The 23401-nt window shown below is 42.6% G+C and overlaps 2 protein-coding genes across 2 annotated transcripts in view; both read right to left on the reverse strand.

The window, feature by feature from the left end:
* Positions 1 to 888: 888 nt before the first annotated feature.
* Positions 889 to 11340, reverse strand: klf5a (Kruppel like factor 5a). The gene is made up of 4 exons (XM_061689505.1): positions 11165 to 11340; positions 9493 to 10456; positions 6235 to 6294; positions 889 to 3055 (listed from the first exon to the last, which is right to left on the reverse strand). The coding sequence occupies exons 1-4, from the start codon at positions 11324 to 11326 to the stop codon at positions 2877 to 2879; spliced, it is 1365 nt and encodes a 454-aa protein (XP_061545489.1). The 5' UTR covers positions 11327 to 11340; the 3' UTR covers positions 889 to 2876.
* A 1753-nt stretch (positions 11341 to 13093) lies between these two features.
* Positions 13094 to 23401, reverse strand: part of pibf1 (progesterone immunomodulatory binding factor 1) — a 30045-nt gene continuing 19737 nt past the window's right edge. Inside the window, exons 14-18 of the mRNA XM_061689504.1 lie at positions 21897 to 21999; positions 18992 to 19122; positions 16863 to 16947; positions 14296 to 14475; positions 13094 to 13184 (exon numbers count right to left, since the gene is read on the reverse strand). Of these exons, the coding sequence (XP_061545488.1) occupies positions 13131 to 13184; positions 14296 to 14475; positions 16863 to 16947; positions 18992 to 19122; positions 21897 to 21999 (553 nt within the window). The 3' untranslated portion in view covers positions 13094 to 13130. The remainder of the gene's footprint in view (positions 13185 to 14295; positions 14476 to 16862; positions 16948 to 18991; positions 19123 to 21896; positions 22000 to 23401) is intronic.

The following is a 23401-nucleotide window of genomic DNA, read 5'->3' on the forward strand; positions in this document are numbered from 1 at the left end:
AGAGTCCAGTTGTCTCGATTCCACCTTTGCCGGTTATAATGACCAGGATGACTGAGAGTTACACAAACATAAAGAAAAAACACAATTGATATTGTGACAATAATTTAAAAATAACTTGAGTAATGGTGCTAGTAGGCTAACAATTTGTAATTTTATGTCAAACTACCTAACCAGGATAAGCGGTGTTGAAAATGGATGGATGGATGTCAAACTATTTTGTCAATTTAAAATATGTCAGTTAGGCACAAAAACATTTTAAGTTTGGATCGACTTTGTGTCTGGAGCTATCAAAATGCAATTGTGTGGAACACACTGACATAAAACAGAATATGTAATTTATTTATCTCGTGAGTTGATCTAAAATAAAGACATGGATGATTAATAAGATGACTGACTCAAATTGACCATTTTCTCAAGCTGCAAGAATTCAGCACTTACTCATGTCAAACACGAATCTGGTTTTAGGTGGGAAAATGTGACAAAACATTGCAAAGCATGTATAGAAGTGACAGTTTATTTTTGTATTTTATTTGTTTTATTAGGTTTCACTCAGTTGAAGAAAAAACAACTTTTGTCTTTGGAACGTTAAACGAACGAGAGAAAAAGGCCCAAAAAAAATACAAAGCAAATTGCATGACAAAAATTGACATGAAAACAATTTTAAATGTGGGGTGACTTCCTTTTTTTTTTTTTTTTTTTGCCCTTTTGTTTACAAAAAAAGAAAAGCTAAAAAAAATGTATTTACAGTGCGTCTATATATTTACATTAAGGCATTTTTGCTGGGGCCAAAAGAAGACGGCGGGCGTAATACGAACCCCACTTGTACACAAATAAATAGTCAGATCTAGTGTGATATTTACGTTTACAGTGCTATTCTCTGGTTGCTACCTGCTGTGGATGAACACACACACACACACACACACACACACGACCGACAACATTTTGGACTGATTTGCACATCGGCTGAGGAAACATTTGATGTCTTCTGTTGTGACAGTATAAACAAAAAACAGCACCGTGATTGTTTTAAAGTCTCAGTGCATCACAGCTCTGCTACAATTTATTCACCACAAACCAGACTATATAGAGGCACTTTTTAATAAAGGTGGAGATGACGACAGGCTTTGGTTCAAGAACATACCAAATGACATGGGAAGTGGGAGTGTTTTTCAAGCTGCTCGTGTTCGTGTCTGCTTCGCTAAAAGACAAAATGAATAATTGATCAGCTAATTGCTGCTCTTAAGCAGCCTCCCTCTTGGCAAAATAAAAATAAAAAATAAATCCTTCCATATGTCCGCCCACTTTTTCCCTTTCTTCCATCCCCGACACATTGATCGTCCAGCAGTTTAGTTTTTACTCATTCGTTTTTCTGTATTACCAATTTCTAGTGCAAACCAAAGGATTTGGTTCAAAATAAACAAAAAAACAAATAAATGAATAAAGAAGCCCAATCTGGATATTCCAGTTCTAGGAGGTAACAAAATATGATTTGGCTTGACTAGTTTCGCACATCCATCCGTCCATTTTCTATAACGCGTATCCTCATTAAGGTCGACTGGAGCCTATCCCAGGTGACTTTGGGCGAGAGGCGGGGTACACCCTCAACTGGTCGCTACCCACTCGTAGGGCACATATACACCACTCACCAAAAAAGATTTTCAGGTGAAATTTCTAGATGAACCAAAAATGCACTATAACCTTAAAACTTTACAAAAATAATAATAATAATAATAATAAAAACCACCTAAGGTTTCAACCTTTTCAACTGACACCGAATGTGCATAACCAACAGCAAGAGCCAGACGCTCGTTCCGCTGGCATTAGCACTGCTGTCGGTGTTAGCTGAGGAGGATGCAGCAGTGGTAAGTAAGAGTAATATTGAAATGGTAAACTATATTAAATGTTGATTGATGTTCTTATCAATTACATTAAAAGATTACATGATTCACTTGTTATATAATAATCCCCAAGAAGGATTTTATCTAGCTCAGTAAATACAATTTTCTCAAATTCCACACTTTTTAGTTGATAAAAGTTAATGTTCAAAATTAATTTGGCGTACGTGGATTTGGAGGATTGAGGACGACTGGGTTTGCCTTGGGTCACCAAATGACTAAATACGCCCTGGCCAAGGACGTTCACTTTATGCCTTTCTGTGACTCTTCCAGTCTCTCTGTACCTCTGTGGTAACCTGCTGGTGACTCTATTTCAGTGGCCACTTCCCTCCAGGAACATCGTGTTTGACGCTATCAAAGGTTAATTTTGTTGTTGATTGTCAACATCTGTTGTGAATTTTGAGGCAACCTCAAGTTGCACAATAAGCACAGAAATATTGAACATCAAATTAAGTTCACCTGTAAAGGTTACAGTGTATTTTAGGTTCATCCTGCAATTTCACCCGAAAGGTGAATATCCCAAACGTTTTGCGAGTAGTTAAGACAAACAAGCAGTCACACTCACATTCACACCTATGGACAATTTAGAGTCTTCAATGAACCGCACATGCATGTTTTTGGAATGTGGGGGGAACCTGGAGTACTCGGAGAACATGCAAACTCCACACAGGTAGAACAGAGCTGAGATTCGAACCCCGAACCTCAGAACTGTGAGGAAAACGTGCTAACCGCTCGGCCATCGTGCTGCCTAGTTTCGCACACCAGACACGGGTTAAGTGCTTATCATTCCAGTCATAAAAGGACTACGACCTTTTTATTTCCCCAGTCTGTATTGAGTGTATCTGAAGCTCATTCCAGTTGCTCCTGCACCACCAGTGGGAGTCGGCGAGACCTTCCCCATCGGCGGAGGGAGGGAAAAAAATTAACAAAAGAACAAACCCCCAAAATGTCATGAGCGAGTGCTTTCCGCATGGTCAAGTGTTAGTTCTGGTGCCTCTTCATGTGCAGGGCCAGATGGTCCGAGCGGGAGAAGGAACGCGAGCACACGGGGCACTGGAAGGGCTTGGCGCCCGTGTGTTTGCGGTAGTGGCGGGTCAGCTCGTCGGAGCGGGCGAAGCGCCAGTCGCAGCTGTCCCACGTGCACCTGTAAGGCTTCTCACCTGCAGGGGGGCGAAAGGAAAGACTTTGTGAGCAAGTTTCCAGTGGTGGAAGAAGTATGCGCACTCTGTACTATGAGTACAAATATAGTGACAACGTTGAGTGCCCCAACTTCTCTGCACACAAAATAGTCTCCCTTTTTATTAAGAAAAACATTAACAACAACAAAACACGTTACATGTTACATGTTGTTGGGTAAGCGCTAGCTAGCACTGGCTCAACCTTTATGCTATCAAAACATGTTCCTAAACCTAACAACTGTGAACTAACAAAACATGCTAACTTACCTAATGATAACTGACAAAATACCTTCCTTGTATGTGTTTTTTCAGATTAGATGGAGTAGTTTTAAACAGCAGAATCTTGCGGTTTTAAGGCTGGTATAAGACACAACGTATTCGCCACAAATTTATTCATCTGAAGCCAAATCTCCGAGACTGTTGTATCATCGTCGTTATTGCTCTCTGGTTCACATTCTTCCATGTTGCTGTTCAACCTGTTTTTTTTTTTCACCCTAATATCTCAAAGTATCAATCAATCAAGAGCTCAACTGCAGCCGACTTCACATCTCTCTATTGACATCTTTTTCACATTGTGCGGTCATCCGTGAAGGTTGAAAAAAGTAACCTTGTTTGACAAAACAAGAAGTAGAAAGTACACGTCTTTTGTAAATGCAAAAAAAAAAAGTCGTCAGAAAAAAAAAAAAAACGTACTGGTACCTGAAAATTCTACTCAAGTCTAATTTGTACTTGAGTACTGTGAGCAAAGGATAGCAGCCAAATTAACGAACACCGCGTCGTGGTGATTCACACTATCGGATTAGCAGGAACTGGAAAGGCTGGTTGGCTGCGGTACACCGTTCCCCCCAGGGGGCAAGTGGCCCGGAGTGTCGGGCATCTTCTTGCATAAGGACCTTTGTCACCTCTCATCTTCAAAAGGATCTCATTTGTTTCCTTTTTTGCCCCCAGGGGCTCCACATTACTGCGGCGGCCACAAATACCGAGCGATGTACTGTGTGCTTGGGTACGGGAGGGCGTTACCCCCTCCAGTAGCTTTAAGTGGTGTTCACAGATATTGATAATTGGGCCAAATTTAAGCACCCCCCCCCCCCCCCCCCCCCGCCCATGTATTTACAGTTTTCACCATTCTTTTCACAATTCTTCACTGAGACATCCCATGCTCCTACTGCCTTATGGTGACTCATTCATTTCCATTCCAATTCATGTTGCCAAATAGGGTTCCTTAACTTGTAAAGGGCACACAATTTGGCCCCCTAGTTCACCTGCTAAATGTGCTTCATTCTGATTCTGATAAAAAAAATGTTTTTGCGTTTTATATTCATATATATTTTTTTAAACATAGGCAAGATTGTGCAGAAAAAAAGAATGAACAGGGCGGGGAGTTCATATCCCGCAACAGACTCTCAAACACACACACACACACACACACACACACACACGCACACTCACAATCAGGATAATGGATGTTGATGGAGATTAGAGGGGGAACTCCCACGGGAACCCAAACGCATTAGGAATCATCTCATACAGATTAGTGACAGGTGTATGTGCGTGCGTGTGTGTGTGTGTGTGCAGTCAAGTGTCTGAATAAGAGCGGTGCATCGAGTAACAAAAAGAAAGGCGTCGAGGGAGGGTGGGGGCCGAGGGCAGCGGGAGATCCTGGGGGGGTTTTGAAGGTGGAAGAAAAAAAAAGACGGTGAGATTGAGTGAAAGCTACAAAGAATAGACAATAAGGAAATTGGTTGTGTGTCTCTTTGTGCATTGAAGCAATGTTTAATTGTCGTGTTCCAGACCCCCAAACCCCCTACCCCATCACCCCATCCGACTCGCCTAAGGTGTGTGTGTGTGTGTGTGTGTGTGTGTAAGATGTGGAATGTGTAGATATCAACAGAAGCTTTGTTTAGTTAGCTGCTCCGAGGTGGGGCCCAAAAAACACCTTCCAGGGCTTGTTTGTTGCTTCTGCTCGTCCAAACTAACAATTCGGACGACAGGACGGGCGAACGGGAGAGGAGGACTGGAAGCGAAAGCGACTACAAGGGCAGTCCGTTGCTCAATGGAGACCTCCTCCAAGGCCAAATATATGCCAATTTGGATCATGAACAAATTGTACATCTTTGTAAATACCTAGCTTGTGATTAATGCCTGATTTTATCATTGACACATCAGAAACGTCATCATTTTAACCTCAGAAGATTTTTTATTACATAATAATGTTTAAAAAAAAATAGGAAGCAGTAGTAAAAACAAACCAAAACAAAACAGTAATTTATACATATTTTTCATTATTTATTTGTATTTAATAATTAGATTGTCACTCGCATTCTTGGCTGGGAGCAATCTCTTGTAATGAGGTGTGTGGCGTCCTTTTTGACTCAAGGTAACAAATATGGTTCCTTGCCCTAAATAGGGCTATGATTCAGTTCTAAAAATTAAAAAAAACATTTCCCTCAAGTTTGATTTTAAAATAAAAATGGTTAAAATTTAATTTTGAACTAGACTTGATCATGTTTGCGTGAGTAAACATAATGCATTCATTGCTCCGACTTTATTGAAAAAAAATTCCAGGATTCCCACCTTTCAGCGGGGTAGACGTATACCAAATTGTAACATCTTAACTAATTATTAGAATGGGAGAGACCCCCACACATGACAAGGAAAAAAAAAAATAAAAAATCTGTTTTCTGAGCACTCTCAACACACACCACACTACAACAATTGGGCCCTTACGACCTTTGATCAGAAAGGGGAAAATGCTCAAATTCTTTTTCGATTATTGGTACGTGTGTACCATGCTTAAACTATAACGTAGCCAAGTAGATATTGATGCATGTGTGCTTAGTAACAAAATAGATTTCGGCGCAGCATGGTAAGCGAGCTGACATTGTACCCCATACCCTGAGTGTCATTGCCCCCCCACCCACCAACCCCGTCACATGGCAGAAGTGTGTCACTTCCACCTGCTTTGATGGAATAGTATATTAGGCAGACGATGCGGAATGCTGCAGCAGGCTACATTTACACATACACAAACACATGCCAGGAACACAACACTCTGCCTGGCAACACGGTGCCAGGCGCAAACGCCGAAATACAAGTCGCGCGCTCATTTTCTTCCCGGGCAATTATTCTTATTATCGGAAAGGGACGAAGCGACGTCTTACCCGTGTGGGTCCTGAGGTGGGCTTTCAGATGGGACGACTTGGTGTAGACCTTCTTGCAGCCTGTCGGGACAGATACCAACGCAACTCAATCACATGTCATGGGATACCTCGTGGAAACATGTAATGAGAGCCAATTATTGAGCTGTATCAAAAAGTATTCTACTCATACCGCTATGTAGTGAGATGTTTCTCATCATCGGATACCTTATGGCAGTGTTACTCAACATTTATTGAGCCCAGCCACATAGTTCACATTTGAAAAATCTCGCTGTACACCACCAAACAAAGTATTTAGCTACTGAAATAACAATGATGTCATCTCAGTTTACTCACAAATTGACTTTGTGTGCAATCTGGGCCTGTTTAGTTGAAGCTATTCTGTTGTATGAATGGATACAAAGGTTAATTCTTCCTTCTGCCATCTTGTGAAAAGGCATTTCATTGTTCTACCTGTCACAATATGCCGCTGACATAACGGAAACCCGTTTGAGCATTTATTCGACTAAGTTCCTAACTTGGACGCTCTTTGTCTTCACTCGTGAAGAATTCTGTGCACGAGTAGAATGACTTGTATCTTAGTAGTAACATTTTTTTCCCCTACTACTACTGACACATTTGGCCTACTCGTACGGAATTAAACCTTAAGAGTAAACTATTATTATTACAAATTAATTATCAAACGGCTTTATGAATCCTTTAGAGCGTTTATTCGACAATCCTGATAGCCAACTTTCAAAATTCTGGTCTTAAGACACTGGCTTATATTGATGAAAAAGGATACATTATTTGCAAGAAATTAACAACAGAGTTCCGACCAATTATGTCAAATGAAAATTCTGCGGCACACCTGATGATCTCTCACAGCAGACGAATGTCCCAGTAATTTCTTTAATCAAACTCGGCTAATAAAGCAAGCGAATGAACACGCATGTCGAGACGGCAGTCGAACAGGTTGAACCACTCTTGCTCATCGTATGACATCACAATTGAGAGAATTAACATTCACGCCAGCATTCTTAATGAGGTTTTGCCACAACATGGACTAAGGGGGGTCACCTTGAAACACGTCCCTATGCGTTAGTTTCGCATTGAGACAATCTCTCCTTGACGCGTGAGAGCACTCTGCATCATTTGAATTTTAAGACGTTGGACGTGCGCAAACACGCATACGGGAAGCTCCGCTTTTAAGCCTCCTTTTTACACGCTGACGCCACTCGGCCTGCAAGTAGCTGCACATCAAGTACCTCCCGTGAGAGCATTGAGATGATTTTTGGGGAATAAAAAGATTCCAGTGAATGAACGCAGCTAGTTAACCAAGTGAGCTGGGAGCCGTCGAGCTGACAAAACAGGCCTGCTTAATTAACACAAATATGCCCACAGGTTCATTCCATCATCATACCAGTAATGTCTTTAACGCCGCAGCCATCTGTGAGAACTGACTGCAGAGTGCGCTGCGGCTGTAAAACGTGTGATAATCCACAAAGGGACGAAAAGAGAGTTTAAAAAAAGGAAAACAAAAGAAACTCTAGTAACCAGTTGTAATAACTCATCAGCCTGCTATGTTGTACAGACAGTAAACAACAGTGTCAGCACAAACAATCCCGATTTGGATCAGGACCAAATTGTACACCATCGCCCCCTTGCAGATTCCTGAATTTTGTCATTAATACTCAAGCATTTGTCACTGAAAATTGAAGGAATAGTTTCAACAAAACTAGTTGTTCCTCTAGCTGTGTCAGGCAACAACGCAGGATTTGCGATCGTAACTATTGCACCGGTTTAACATTTACTATTGTTGGCTGGCACGTAAGGATTTACATTTTTAATGTTTGAATAGGTTTCTCATTTATGATTTGATGGCTGGTCCTAACCGCCTTTTTCCAAGAAGACTGTGCCGGACAAATGCATCCCACACCTCAGGATAAGCACTCAGGATAATCTTTTAGTGATGTCCGATAATCGGACCTTTGCTGACTTTTATCAGAAGGGAGGAAAAAAATACTTATTCATTGAATTGTTGGTATGATTATACCCCCCCCCCCCCTTTAAAAAACATTAATAAATAACGTTACCCAGTAGATATTGATGTGTATTGACTCTTACCACAAGCTCATCGTTCACCATAATCTTTGGGTCTTTGCTGACTTTCATCAGAAGGGAGGGAAACGCTCCCATTCATCAAACTATCGGTATGTGTGTACCCTCCTTAAGGCTGTTTGATGTAATATAATTTTAAAATCACAGCGATAAACGTCCAAGGTGGTCCAAAGCAAAATGCTAACACCTTCAAAAAAAACGTCGTCCGACCATGTTAGTGAGTTCGTTTGTCCCATCACGGCACACATCTGGGAACACTGAGAACTAAAATTAGCACTGATGTTTTATGTCTGAAATTGGTCAGTAATTTTTAAAAACTTGTAGGAATATTACAAGAATATAATTCTGGATCCATGTCAAAATGTAATGGGCCTGTGACACACCCCTCTGCAAAGTGCTTCAGTAGTTTTGCCGAGGACAACTTTGCCACTTACACAAGTAGTACAACTACATGTTACTTGTGAGGCAAAACCATGCAATATTAGTACTCGTGCACAGTTTTGACTCACTAGTAACATGTAATTGTCCTACTAGTTATGACAAAGAGCATACCAGTACATGGACTAGAATAAAGTGCTCAAACTTTTGACTTTTTGACTTGACAAACTTTTTCCCAGCCGTTTGAGCATTTAATCAATAGATATTGATGTGTAGTGACTGCGTATCCTTGATATCCATCTTCAACACAAGCACTAGTAGAACGACAAGGGCATACCAGTAGAACGACTGTGTCTCATTAGTAACATTTTCCCACAACTGCTCTGCACACTAGCAGGACAACTTTGACACACTAGACTAGACATACTATTATTAGTGAGGCAAAACTACTAAAGGGCATTTTGGTGCGACTAGTAGGGTCCAGGAGGCTACTAGTGCAGGATTATGCCTACTAGTTGGGCCGACTAGTGTTACTAATGGAGCACAGTCGTTTACTAGTAAGGTTTAAATTTGTACTAGTAGGTCAAAAGTGGCACTAGTAGAGCAAAAATAATTACTAGCAAGGAAAAAGTTGTTCTACTAGTGTGCTGAATGGTGTTACTAGTGAGGACAAAGTGTGAAGTAATATATGGACCTTAAGCTGGATATCAAGGACATTGAATGACTGCTCAACCAGATTTCCATACACAAGCAACAAAGCTAAGCATGTGATTTTGTTCCAACCTGGATAATCACAGTGGTGGATCCGTCGCTTCTCCAAGTCCGGGTTGTTCCTGCGGTTGTAGCGGGCGGCGGTGAGGGCCTGCGTGGCCGCGGGGGCGTGGGGCAGCGGCGCGGCTTGTCCCGGGACTGCGGGAGCGGCGCCCGAAGCGAGGGGCAGCGCCATGGCATCGGGCGCCAGTCCGGGGCCGCCGCCCGCCAGCTTGGAGGCGATGGTGGCCGCGTACGAGGGCGGCGGCGACATGGTGTGGAGGAGCTCCTTCTGCCTGTCGGGGCTGCCCGGCTCGGAGCTGGGCGGCGAGGGCGGCAGGTAGGGCTGCTGTTGGAAGAAGTGGGCGTGCGGGCGCGAGTAAGGGGCCCCGCCGCAGAAAGAAGACTTAGCAGTCTGATCTTGTTGGGTGGTACAGAAGGGCGTGCGGACGGTGGAGTGTGGAAGCTGCTGCTGGTGCTGCTGCTGAGGGTCATGATGATGGTGAGCCTCCATGCCGTCGCCATGGTGATGCTCCAAACCGGAGATCAGGAGCTGGAAGAGCGAGGCGCCGCCGTCGTGCTGGTGCAGCTGCTGCTCGAACGGCGACGACATCTCCTGTTTGATGAACACCTCCGGTAGAGCCTCGCCGCCCGGTTGATTGAAAGCGCTGGTGAAGTCGGGCAACCCCGCCATGTTGGTTTCCATGGCGCCGCAGCTACTCGTGGGCACCTGGAGGTTCTGAGAGAAGCACGACGCCGCCGATTCCCTCTTGACCTGGACGAGGTCCCCGTCCGGCTGAGGTGGCCGCGGCGGCTGGGCCAAGCCCGACCTCGGGTAGGCCACATCGGGGAAGAAGAGATTCATGTTGAGGGTGTACGGAGACCCCGTGTGGTCCTCTCCGAAGAAGTGATCCACCCCTGTGGCGCCGTCTCTTTGGGACTTCTGAGTGTCTGGAAGCGGCTGTGGGGAGAGATAGCGGTCCATCTCACACTTTGCCTGTCGAAAGGACCCCAAAAAATATATAAGCATTTCACTCAGCTTTTGACAAGGTGTCACACAACCATTTCAGATTTGATAGGCAAGTCACCACTAAGACATTTATCAAGTAGTCATCAATAGGCGGCTGCCACATTCCCACTCTGCGTGTAAGGCTGAACTCAGAACACCTACAAGCCTTCCTGCATGGGCTCCACTTTTTACTGCTATGACTTTGCACATTTCTTGTAAAAATTCTAACAAGGATTTAGCTTGGAGAAAGAGCATGCAAGAGAATAAAGGGAGGCGAGGGAACACCCATGGATCTGCATGCAGTGGTAGTAGTAGGAGTTGTCTGGGATGGGCTCCTGCTATTTCTAAGCTCCCGTACCGGCTGTTTCCACGGTCCTCTCGCCTTCTTTGCTCTACTGCGGGGCAGTGAGAGTTTGCGGGACCTTTCAGACCAGGGTCAGTTGGTGCGAACCGACAACTGCTCGCCAACTGGCTGCACATGCACAACACGAAAAAATGCGCGGGGATGCCTTGCGTGTTTACCGCAAATGGTTCACGATGTATTTAAAAAAAAAAAAAGAAAAAGAAAAAGAAAAAAAAAGTGGCGCGTGCGGTGTTGTAATGGTGTGGCAGGCCGGTTAGGAAAAACAGCCGCCACGCCCATTGAATCCCAAACACAATCGATCACAATCCGTGTACGAGTGGGAGCTTTTTCACCTGTGTGTAGACGCTGTGTCCGCCTCTGTCCGAGTCGCCGATCTTGCACTCCAAGCCGAAGTCCTCCAGGTGAAATCCTGCGGGCAAGGACGCCTTGTGCAACGGGTAGAAGGGCTCCTCGTGCCCGCCGCCGCCTCCGCTCATCGCCAGTGTCGCAGCCATGGAGCAACGAAAATGGGGGAGAAAAATAAAAAAACAAAAACACTTGGGCCCCGATTTAGTGCGCTGAAATGAGGAGGAGGATGCTACAGTCGAGCCGGGGGAGGGAATGGAGCAGGACGATCTTGCTTACATCCCCGTTTGCACTTGTCTCGCCTCCTCCAGCGGCCCACCATCTGTTTTCTATGCGCGGCGTGCAGGGCGGAGCGGGCCTGGTGTAAATAGAGCACACGCACCGCCTACCAGACCTTTAAAAGGCTGCCCATCACTCATTCCACCGCGGCCACCGCCCTGAACTTGCCGTCTAAATACATTAACGACGCCAGCACCGCACATCCAATAGGGTACGTCAAGGTTGAACAAACCTTGACACACATTGATTTATTTTTTTTTAAACTCAATTTTAAATAATTTTAGATGAGCTCAATTTATAGTGAAAAAAGGAGAAGATGAAACTGAGGCAAAATAAGTATTGATATTAATAAATATTATTAATATATATTATTAAGTCATTGTATGAGATGTCACATAGTCCTTCCATAAAAAAGTCAAATAAATCAGGTGGCATTTATACTAGTGGTGTAAAGGCAATCACATTTGGTAAGGTAGAGATAGGGCCTACTCCATAAACAAACACAGTACAGCTCAACCTCAGGTAAGTTACATGCTTTTGGCAGTACAGGGAGTGCTCAGATTACAACTGAGTTCCGTTCCTACGGCGGCGATGTAACCCATAATTTGTAAGTGTGACATATAATAATCAATCGATAATCTACGCTAACACCGTATTAAAGTCATAATTACAGTAAATAGGGAAAACACTTGTAAGCCAAACACAGTAATTAACAGCAGTTATTGAGCGTCCCTCCTTGTGGCATATGAATGACGTATTCTTACGCCGCCGCGCAAACTAGTTCGTTGTGCGCCGTTAGTGACCTGGAAAAGTCATAATTACAGTAAATATTTGTACGAAAAACACTTTTAGGCCATCATAACAGTTAAAAACTAACTTCCATTGTGCATTCTATCCATCGATCTATGTATAGATCGGTCTATTTATCCAGCTATCGATCGATCTATGTATCTATGTATCTATCCATCTATCTATCTATCTATCAGAAGTGTTAAATATTGGGACAGTGATAAAGGGAAAGCTCAGGTGTGCCTGATAAGCACATTTATTGTATTGGTTGAGTTCGGATGTGTTTGGAAATGGAGCCATGATGACACACACTTTTCCTCAGTAGAAACAGAGCAAATGAATGCCTGTCTGTCAGCATTCACGTGATGAAATCTGTGAATAGAACTCAATGCCAATTCTTGGATTTAGCTGGAAGATTAGGGCGTACATTACAGAATAAAATTGAAAAGCAGATGAGAATGTTAAAAAAAAAAAGTCAGTATAAACTGGCAAGGTACCAAAGAAGGCATTCCAGCCCTGTTGTTCAGCAATGTACCGTGAACAATAATTAATGTGCAACAGCAGCCGCCCTTTAACTACCAGGTGGATTTCACTTTGTACAATATGAGGTCATGCAAAATATGCCAAGCGTCCAATTCCAGACTAAAGCAGTGCGGAACAGATAAGAAGATAGATGGGCTCAAAAACAGAGACGTGTGCCAAGAAAGATGAATACTTGGGCACTTTTACGAGAAATGTGTTACCTGAGGAACATCTGATTGTGTGGGAGAACAGCTAGTAATGGCTATTTCAAAACCTATAGAAGATTTAGGAATCCAAAAGTGAGGGACAAACATTTCAATGTGATTTTTTTTTTTTTTTTTTTTTTTAAAACACCACACATCATTATTTGGGTTTCTGCTTGAGTCTTTGGTACCAATCAGGAGCTTCTCTTTTGGTCTGCAAATAAAACAGAGGGAAAATTTGTTTAAGAGCATGATTTCTTTTTCTGTGGTTATCTAAAAAGTTTCAGACAATGAAGGTATCTTGTTTCAGAAAGAAGATGAACTGGTGTACAGCATTTGATTTTCTTGATAGAAGAAAATCAAATATTGATTTTATTGACAGAAGAAAATCAGGCGACACAAATAAACCCTGCTGTTATGTTGTAGGTCAAATTGACCCATTTAAGAATCTATATATTTTTTTAAAAATTTTACGTGAAATTTTTACGAGAATAAACCTTCTGCTGCTGCCCTTATTTTGTTCTTCATGTATATATTTTATTGTTGGATTTGCTAACACCCCATTACGTGGTATATTGAAGATTGTAACCTGGCAGCAACAGAAGAGGCTAAAAGGAAGGCGAGCGTGGGTGGTAGAAATGAAGTATAAAAGAAAATATACATTCATTCTCCATTTCAAATGCAGATACACCTCAATATTTTACAATATTGCAGAAAATGCGTTTTAATTTCAGTTGTTCAATTCAAAAAGGGAAAATTCATATAGTATTATACAGATTTTCATCTTTAATAATTTTGATGATCTTATTTAAAAAAACAAAACCAGTCACTCTCTCTAGATAGAAAATGAATAAGGAAACTATAAAAATGAATTTTTAATAGAAATGGATAGGAATTGGCCTTCTGAAAAGTATTTTGTGTGTGCATTTCATGAATCTGTATACATTAATGAGTTTTACTTCTTGACTTTAGCTACTGAAATAAATACAATTTTGTACAATATTCTGATGTATTCAGATGCACCTGTATGTCATATACACACACACACACACCTAAACTCACCCCAAATGAACACAAACATAAAGGAATATGTGATAAATGCTTCATCTCCACTTATATAACAGGAGGGATCAGGAGAATATCACTATTCCCCTTTGTGACACTTTGTCTCTTAACTGTTGCTCAAATGAAACCCAACTGTCAAACCCCATTTTTTTTGTTTTTTTCTCCCTTTCTTCTACTTCCCTGCCAACGTAGCGCGTTTCCCTTGTCTCAGGTTGAGGAGTATGACTCACGCATGGGCATTGGCCCCGTCTGACACTTACGAACACGGTGGGTTTAGGTTTGCCGGGAGACTCGTCCTCGGTGGGCCCGCTGTCCTGCTTGGAGCGCCACTTGTCTGAGCGGGAGGTCCTTGGGTCGGCTTTGTTCGCCTCCAAGGGGCTTAGAACGTTTTCCTGTTGGGAGCGCATGCTGATCAGGACCTGCTTCATCATGGCTAACTCCTGCGGGATCGAATGGAGGGATGTGTTAGACTCTATTATGTGGCTTATGTATCATAACTATTTGTCTAGAACATTGTATCCCAAGCTTTATTAAGCCAAGGCACATATTTTACATTGGAAAAATCTCATGGCACACAACCAAACAAAAATGTCCCAAAACGTACAGTATGTACAGTGTTTGTTTTAGTGGTTTTTATAGTGAATAGTCAAGTCTGAATTTAGAGTTCTACACTTTCAGTGTAGTATGTTGTGCTGCAACATGCCCGGAAGCGCTGAGCTCTACTGGGAGAGATGTAGTACAATTAACAGCAAGAAGAAGAGGCAGAGAAGGTGCCCAACTAACTTCCAGTAATATTTGTTGTTTCCACAAAGCAGAGAGAAAATATGCCGGTGAGCATTGTTATATGCTCTGTTTGTATATGTTGTTTCTCCACGGTTGTTAAGTTAGCAGTTGTTTGAAGGTTTGTAATTACTGTAACCTCGATGCTAATTAAATGTTAGCATTAAGATAGTGGAGTTTTTATTAGACTAAATTATATGGTTTGGTTGAACATTTTGGTGTTAAATATACAATGTTTAATTGTCTTTTGTTTCATGTGTCAATTTTACAATAAATTTCAACTGGGAGTGACAAACTGGTTAAAGCAAGCACGCTTTGCCTCTTATTTGGAGAACTGTGCGAGAAAGATTGGGAACAGGTGTGAAGGAATACTTAAAAAATTTGTTTTAATTAGTTTGAGTGTGTTTTACTACAGTATGTTTGAAGCGTGCTGGAGAGGTAAAACTATTTAAAACTTCTTTTTATATAGACTCGCAGGTGGGTCTGAAATGTATCTGCTGCAATAAACGAGAGGATCATACTGAAACGATGATCTCTCAATCTACTCACAAATTTACTATCTCAGTGTGAAATCTGGGCCTATTTTGCCAAACACAAAGCTATTCATCTGTTGTATGAATGGCAACAGGTGGATACACAGGCTAACTGTACCTTCTGCCATGTAGTAAAAGAGCATTTAATTATTCTGCCATTATTCGGCACTGACATACTGTAGATAGATGAACAAATATTATTTTTTTGTGGTAAAATATTTTATGACCATTTAATGAAAATTGGACAATTTCCTCCGGCACACCTGATCATCTCTCATGGCAGACTAACATGGTTGGGAATCACTGGTCTAGGACAAGCTCTTAAAGGCGGCCACAGGGCTCAACGAGCTTCAAGGGTCTTGCAGGGTGGGCTAAGGGAGTGGGGCAGAGGAAAGGACTCTGGACCATTTCGCTGTTCTATTTATCACCCCTGAGGACATGAGCCCTGGCATGTCACACACACGCAACAACGTGTGCACACACATACACACACACACGCTGCAGTGGCATCTCAAACAGGCAGGCGGAGAGGAACAGCTGTCTATGACAGGGCACATACTTAATACAGCAAACAGCAAGCGATGGGGAGAAGGGGGGGACCTGTTTTCACGTGCGCGCGCACGCACACACAAACACACATACTCTTAAAGGAATTGTTGCAACACGGTGAGAGAACTCGCCTGGTGTGAAAAGCCTGAATGTTTGTTTAAAAAGCGACTCTTGCGCACTGAAAAGAGGCAAACAGGCACAACTGGCTCAATCATTGCTTTCTTGGTTTGAGACCTTCTATGCACATGTGAAACTTTTCGGCTGTGTGAGCGAATCCCGACAACATCCGTCGGATAAACACAGCGAGGGGGAAAACATTTAATATGGTAAACCACAGGTGTCAGACTCAAGGCCCGGGGGCCAGATCTGGCCCGTCATATCCTTTTACGTGGTCCGCGTAAGCAAATCATGTGTTCTTTTGTACCAAAATTTTATATAGTCGTTACTTTTAATAATATTGAGAAGTGGCGAGTACTGAACAAATATTATTATTTTTTTAAATAAAAAAGCGGTGACGCGAGCAGGTGGGTGTGTTTGGTGTTTGGACCATTTTCAACTGTACGAAAAACCAAGCGGATACACATAAACTGGGACATAAAAAATATAATTAAATGGCTAATAGGAAAGTAGTAATTGGTATGGGTTGAAAAAAGGGCACCATTCCATTCCATTTTGTTCCAAAATCAAATCATCTAAGGCATTTATTTTTAAGGGTAATGTAAAATAAGGTTAGTTTGAAATTATAATAACATGTTTTGTGGATCATAGTTATATATATTATGTATATGTATATTTACAGTTTAAACTATTAATATAGGCAATTATAAACATTTTCAGTGGGGACGTCTACAGTATAGTTCACACATTTTTGCTCTTCGCGGTAGGTCTTTGTCCCAAACCCTTAAGAATACCGAGGGTTCATTGTACTGTAATTTCCCATACAGAAGGGTTGTCATCACATATACCTCCCGATGGTTGAGGAGCCGTTCCAGATCGGCAGCCATGTTGTTCTTCACTTGCAACAGAGCCGTCCGCTCTTTCCTCAGAGAACTGGTGACACACACGGAGTGCAAGAGATCGGATGTGAACATCACAAAGTTCAATTGAGCTCAACTTATGAAATGAGTCAGACGGTTTACTGATGACTAAGAGTGACTCAAAACAATAGTGGGACATTCACTTCAACTGAATGAGATTTCTTTTGTATCGGGGTGGAGTCTGATTATTATCAGTGCAGAAAACGTGTGGTAATAAACTGCGTCACCGTCCTTAATGACAGGTATGATTGAGGAAAGGAAGACATGAATGGGCTATAACCCTGCATAAATATCAAACGTGACAATAGCTGCTCGCCAGCCTCACAGACAACTGTTGAACATGTGTGTTAATCTCAGCACAAAACTGATTCCAGAGTTGGGAAGTCAGCGTTGGTGCTAGCAGCCACATGTAGGCTAAATAAAAGTAGAGCATTAAAAAACAAATGATGCCACTGTAACAAAGCCATGTGACATTCCACGATTCACAATGAATAGCGAACTGGCGTGCTAAATACTGACTTCCTCTCCGCCCCGTCACATGACCTGAAGCTACTTGTGGGTAGTGGAGTCTCAGGGGCTCCCAAAAGCTGTATTTCATACTTCCTGTTAGGTTTACATTGCTTATATTACATTTAAAGACGACACGGTGAAGTGCTTTGAGGCAGACTTGCGTTACTGGGTTGCCGTGCTGCCAGTAAGGCAATTAATTAAAGAGAATCACATTTTTATATACTGAATAAAAATAGGGCGGAACGGTGGACGGCTGGTTAGAGCGTCAGCCTCACAGTTCTGAGCACCGGGGTTCAATCCCCGGCCCCGCCTGTGTGGAGTTTGCATGTTCTCCCCGTGCCTGCGTGGGTTTTCTCCGGGCACTCCGGTTTCCTCCCACATACCAAAAACATGCAAGAATTGGAGACTCTAAATTGCCCGTAGGCATGACTGTGACTGTGACTGTGAGTGCGACTGGTTGTTTGTTTGTATGTGCCCTGCAATTGGCTGGCAACCATTTCGGGGTGTACCCCGCCTCCTGCCCGATGATAGCTGGGATAGGCTCCAGCACTGCCCGCGACCCTAGTGAGGAGAAGCGGCACAGAAAATGGAATAAAAATCGAAACCCAACACTTTTGTTTTCGTGTGCTGAAGTCCAAGATCTAAAACATTGTCTATGTACACACAAGGCCTATTTCTCTCCAATATTGTTCACAAAAATGTCTAAATCAATGTTAGTGAGCACTTCTTTGCACAGATAATCCAGCCACCTCATAGTTGTGGCATATTGAGACACTGATTAGACAGCATGACTGTTCCACAGGTGTGCCTTAGGCTGCCCACAATAAAAGGCCACTCTAAAATGTGCAGTTTTACTGTATTGGTGTTGCTGGAAAATGAGGGGATGGTGGTGGATCAATGACGCAACTAATCAACCCTCCAAAGGAGCTGTGTTGCACTGCGTGAGACAAATCAGATACTGACTGGCTTTTCTGAACCCCTCAAGTTTCTCCAATATGGTAAAACCTTACATCATAGAGTGGTACTTTATTGTGGGCAGCCTCAGGCACACCTGTGCAATAAATGTGTTTCACTGCGTGAGGCAAATGGTGGTCACAGCGGATATTGACTGGTTTTCTGAGTTTCGAACCTTGGAACCTCTCAACTGTGAGGCAGATGTGCCAACCACTTACTGTACTGCCCTTGGATTTACTGACATAAATGTGTTCGAAGTCTTTTTCCATCATAATTGTATATTGTGTTGTTCTCACCCCCATAAAAACACAAACATGGAATAATAAAGGCGCCAAAGCCATGGAGAGCCATGGAGAAAGAAAAAGAAGAGCTAAATCACCCAAGGACTGGGAGAGATGGAGAACTGCCAATCAGTCATTTACAGTGGAGCAAATTAAATTAGGGTAATGGCCTCAAATTAAAGGTGTTGTTTCAATATACGGTGGACGTTGTGTGAGTGTATGGGTGTGTATGAGAGAGAGAGAGAGAGAAGAGAGAGAGAGAGAGAGAGAGAGAGAGAGAGAGAGAGAGAGAGAGAGAGAGTGAGCGCGTACGTGACATCGTCTTCAAGTGAAGTGACTCGTTGCTTCAGGCTGTTGATCTGTGCGTCCTTTTGTCTCACCGTCTCGATCAGGTAGCTGTAAGGCTGCTGCGTCTGCTCCAGCAGCTGGTTGGCCACTAACAACTGTACGATGCACAGAAAACCAAGAAGGTCACTCACAGGATATCACAATTGCAATTGTTCTGCTCGAGCTGCGCAACAGTTGTTTCGTGTGCTGTCCACTTGGAACTTTGCCTCTGTTAACGAGCACAGTGGATGTGGAAAAACAACATGGTTAAAGTTTGGACTCAGCTTTAATACAAGGGGTCTCATATAAATATTACACAAGGCCCTTTAAAGTGATTGATAAGGTGAACATTTTGGAGTGGATTCCCATGTTTTGCTTCACATTCTGCCAAGCGCTGCATAATTCTGGGCCACGGCCTAGTGGTTAGGAATCCCCCTTCCCTAAATTGCCCTTGTCCTGGGACAGATTTTGTTTTTTGGGGGGAGGGAACTGGAATCAATGGAGGTTGTGAGTGAAGGGCTCTGGACTGAATTCTCCATTGATGCATTATTTTATATATAGGTCCAACTAGATGAAGCAACATCATGATCATGGTTACTTTTCCTTCGTATCACAGTCGAAAAACATGTATGTTAAGTGGGGTACACATATGCTGAAATTTAACATCTTTACCGATTTTCGAAATGTAAGAGAACCAATACATAAAGAGGAAAAAAAATCAGCAAGTGTGTGCTTACTGCTCTTATTGTTTGATGTAACGGAGAGGACCCAAGATGACCCGAGATGGGTGGGATCCTTAAATCTGACCTGATTATCGGTATGGGTGGACCTGCTTAAGATTAACTGAAGACTAAGAAAAGGATGCGAGTGAGAATGGATAGAGTCCATATTTGGCCTTTCTTCCTTTCTAATATGTACATTTACATACTGTTGTTGATGGAGGCATGCTCGCTTCTGTCAAACCTACAAAGACTGTCTCTTGATAATATCGGTTAAGGTGGGTACAAGCCTTAACTTTATTTCTCTATTTGTCCTTGGACGGCAATTGGTTCTGCAGCAAGACAGCAAAAACAAACAAAATAAAACAGTAAAGTACATAAGAAGAGGGACATGGGGGTAAGGAATACAATAATACACAATCGGAAGCAGGGGTGTATATTTATTAGTAGCCCAATAGGAGATTAAACCATTAAAAATACATATATAAAATACAATTAGTGTTCAAACAAGTGAGTCCTGCTCTTACTTCTCCCCTTCCATGCATTTAAAAGAGGTATACAGTAGTAATGGGGATGAAGACGTTTCTGAACCTATTGCTCCTGAAATGGGGCAATCTTTACCTGGAGCCGGAACGCAAAATCGGAAACTGCATTTAAAGGGAATGCGTGATGTCAGAAAAGATGGTTTTGGCCTTCCTCCCAACCTGCCTACTGTACAGATCCGACAGTGCACTTTGCTGTATTCCTGTGATTTTACTGCACATCTTTAGTATTTTACCAAGGCAATGTCTGGCCTTTATGCTGGTATGGTCCAAACAACAAATCACAGAAAAAGTTCAAACAGACTCAATATAATACTTGAACAATGAGCGTTTTGTTCACATGGAATTGTAACACTTGCAGTTTACAAACGTTGCTGGCCCTTCTTGCACATCATCTCTATATTAAGGTTAAAATGAAGTATATTGTCAATAATGGACCCAATATATTTGTAGCTGCCTTGTGATATAATACAGTAGTTGACTCGGAGGCCAAAATGCATGAAATGGAGACGCGACAAATGCAGAGGCAAAACCAGTGTTAGAGTGCCCTTGGTTGTGCTCAGCTGCTATCTGGTCTAAAATCTGGGGGGGAAACAGATAAAGTCGGCTTGTCACACATTAAACCATTTTTACAGCCCATGAGAGACCGAGCAAAAGCGGGTAGGAGGCCGTGCCGAAGTGGGTGGGAGGTTGAGGACAATAGTAAAGTTAGTCAGGGCGTCTGTGTGGGTGATGAAGTGGTTAACACCCTTGGCTTTTCTGCGAAGAGAAACTAATTTTTCATGCTCCCCTTTCATACTCAATGAATCCTAAGGTATTTCTGATGAATGCCATTCAGTCTTAGCTGACAGGTGAATGGCTGGTTTATTTAGCTTCAAGTGGGGCCCCACCTTTTTGCTCTCAACCATCTCAACTCTCGTACGACTCGAAAAGTTAAAAAAATAAAAATAAACACGATAAAAGGACAAAAAAGTGAAACTAACTGGACACCTGCACCGTCGATCTGGCATTTTTTATGCCTTACGATGACTTTTGAATTGGCGCACGAGCAGTAGACGTGAGCTTGCACACACCCCGAATTAAAGTTGCACATGCACAGAAACACAACACAAAGTAAGCCTGTGATTGGTGTGCAGAGGTGCCGAGAGGATAAGAACGCGGCCGTCACGGTTTGTGACCCTGCTTTCCCATTGAGTCAACAAGTGTGACAGACAGACACTACGACTCTGGCTTGTCACACTTTGTTGCCTAAGCTGTTGTGTTTGCCCCAACAAAAACCTGGCATTTTCGTGAGAGGATATAGAGCCAATTGTTAGATGACCGATTACAGTGTGCGAGACCAACCGTCACTGAACCACCAGTGGCTGGCCTGTGCGATGGCATGAAGGTGTGGTGATGAGCGAGGAGGCGGTGTGCACGGCTGTGTGATAACTGTCATGCCATCAAAACACTTCGTGGTAAATCATTCAGACTCTCGTAAAACCGGGGAATATCCGTGTTGTCCAGGTGGAGGATGGAAGACAATGTTATGGATGTGCATGATGCAGGTGGAGACATGAAGGCGTATAAGTTAAAAACAAACACACAACGCATAATAGCGAACACCGAGGTGCGTCGCTTGGTGTTTACCTCCTCAGATATTTGGCCTGTTTGGGTCTGGTGCCTCTCCAAGTCTCTCCTCAGTGATGTGTTCTGCCTCTCCAGCTGCAGCACCCTGCGGGCCAGGTGAACACTGCACACACACATACACAAGCACAAAGAGTGAGGAGAAAATTCCAAAACACTGCAAGTTACCACTAGTGTTACTTCAATATTTCCCTCATGGGTTACGTAACCATGACAGATGAGATCAATATGAGGTTTTTAGCTTGTTTTGACTATCAAAAAGTGCACACGGACTATAAAAACACATACAGGACACACACATGCAATACAAGTCACAACACAGTGAGTAGTAGTTGACTGCAGGAGGAAGCAGGGAGGTGGGGGCCTGTGTGCAGATGATGGCTGTATATCACACGGCGAAACGTCGACATTTGGCAACGAGAAGAGAAAAAGCAGGAGGAATTTGTGCTGGTATGAAGGCTGTCATCCACCCGGGGAGGTCTAATGCCACTGCAAACACGAGTATAGTTGAGGAAGCACTTCTTCACACGGTCGACACACAAAGGAGCAAATCACTCTGCTTTTATAAAGTGAGCTTTTCAGTGAGAAATGACTGTAAAATAAATACAAACGTGAATGTCTGTGAGTGTAGCTGTTTTCAGGATGATGCAAGCTGGCGCGAGTTGCTAGGACGACACAAGGCTTCATATTTGATTTGTACTGACTGCAATGTTATTGAGTTATTGTGAGTTTTACATAATAAAAGGTAAAACCTCATACTTCAAAGGATTCAAGCATAACGTGTGCGGCTTTGGACTCACTGGACTAACATGTTTTATGTAAGAACTTCCATCATGAAAAATGTTTTATTTTAAACTACAGCAGTGCCTTGAGATAAGACTCTTGCCTCTCCAAAAAAACAACAAAAATGTAATGTTTTTCCCCCCCCAATAAGGATAATAGCACTCATAGCGCACATACAGTAATATAATAATTGGAATGTAAAGAGTCAAAAAGTTTGTGCATCATGATTAATTCATTCAGGCTGCTTCTGTTGTGCACGATTTGGCCAATGGGGGGCAGTATAATATAGTCATGCAGACACAAACGAAGAAGAGTTTCACAACTACTATGAGTGACTCAGTAAGCTGCAGTAATATTAGTCATTTTCCGCAGATAACATATGCCTGAGACTATTGTTATATTGTCTGCCTACATTACCATTGCTTAAAGCGTCACAACACCCCCTAGATGCTATTCGTTAGCCTGTCTATGGCGTTTTCCATTGTTTGTTAGCATTAAGCTAAGACGATATTTCTAAGGAAAAGCTATGTGGTTGTTGTTGTTAATTCTCTTTATTCTATATTTAGTTTGACAGTAAACTTTAACTGGGAGTGACATTAAACAGCTTGAAGCCTTTTTTTGAAGAATTGTTCCCTATCTGCTGCTTGTTGTGAAGTGAGTTGAGCTCACTGCCACCATCCAGTGCTTGTATCTCAATTTTTTGCATGCAAATCAAAGTAAAAAAT

This window comes from Phycodurus eques, chromosome 11 (assembly GCF_024500275.1).
Source record: "Phycodurus eques isolate BA_2022a chromosome 11, UOR_Pequ_1.1, whole genome shotgun sequence".
Lineage (NCBI taxonomy): Eukaryota > Metazoa > Chordata > Actinopteri > Syngnathiformes > Syngnathidae > Phycodurus > Phycodurus eques.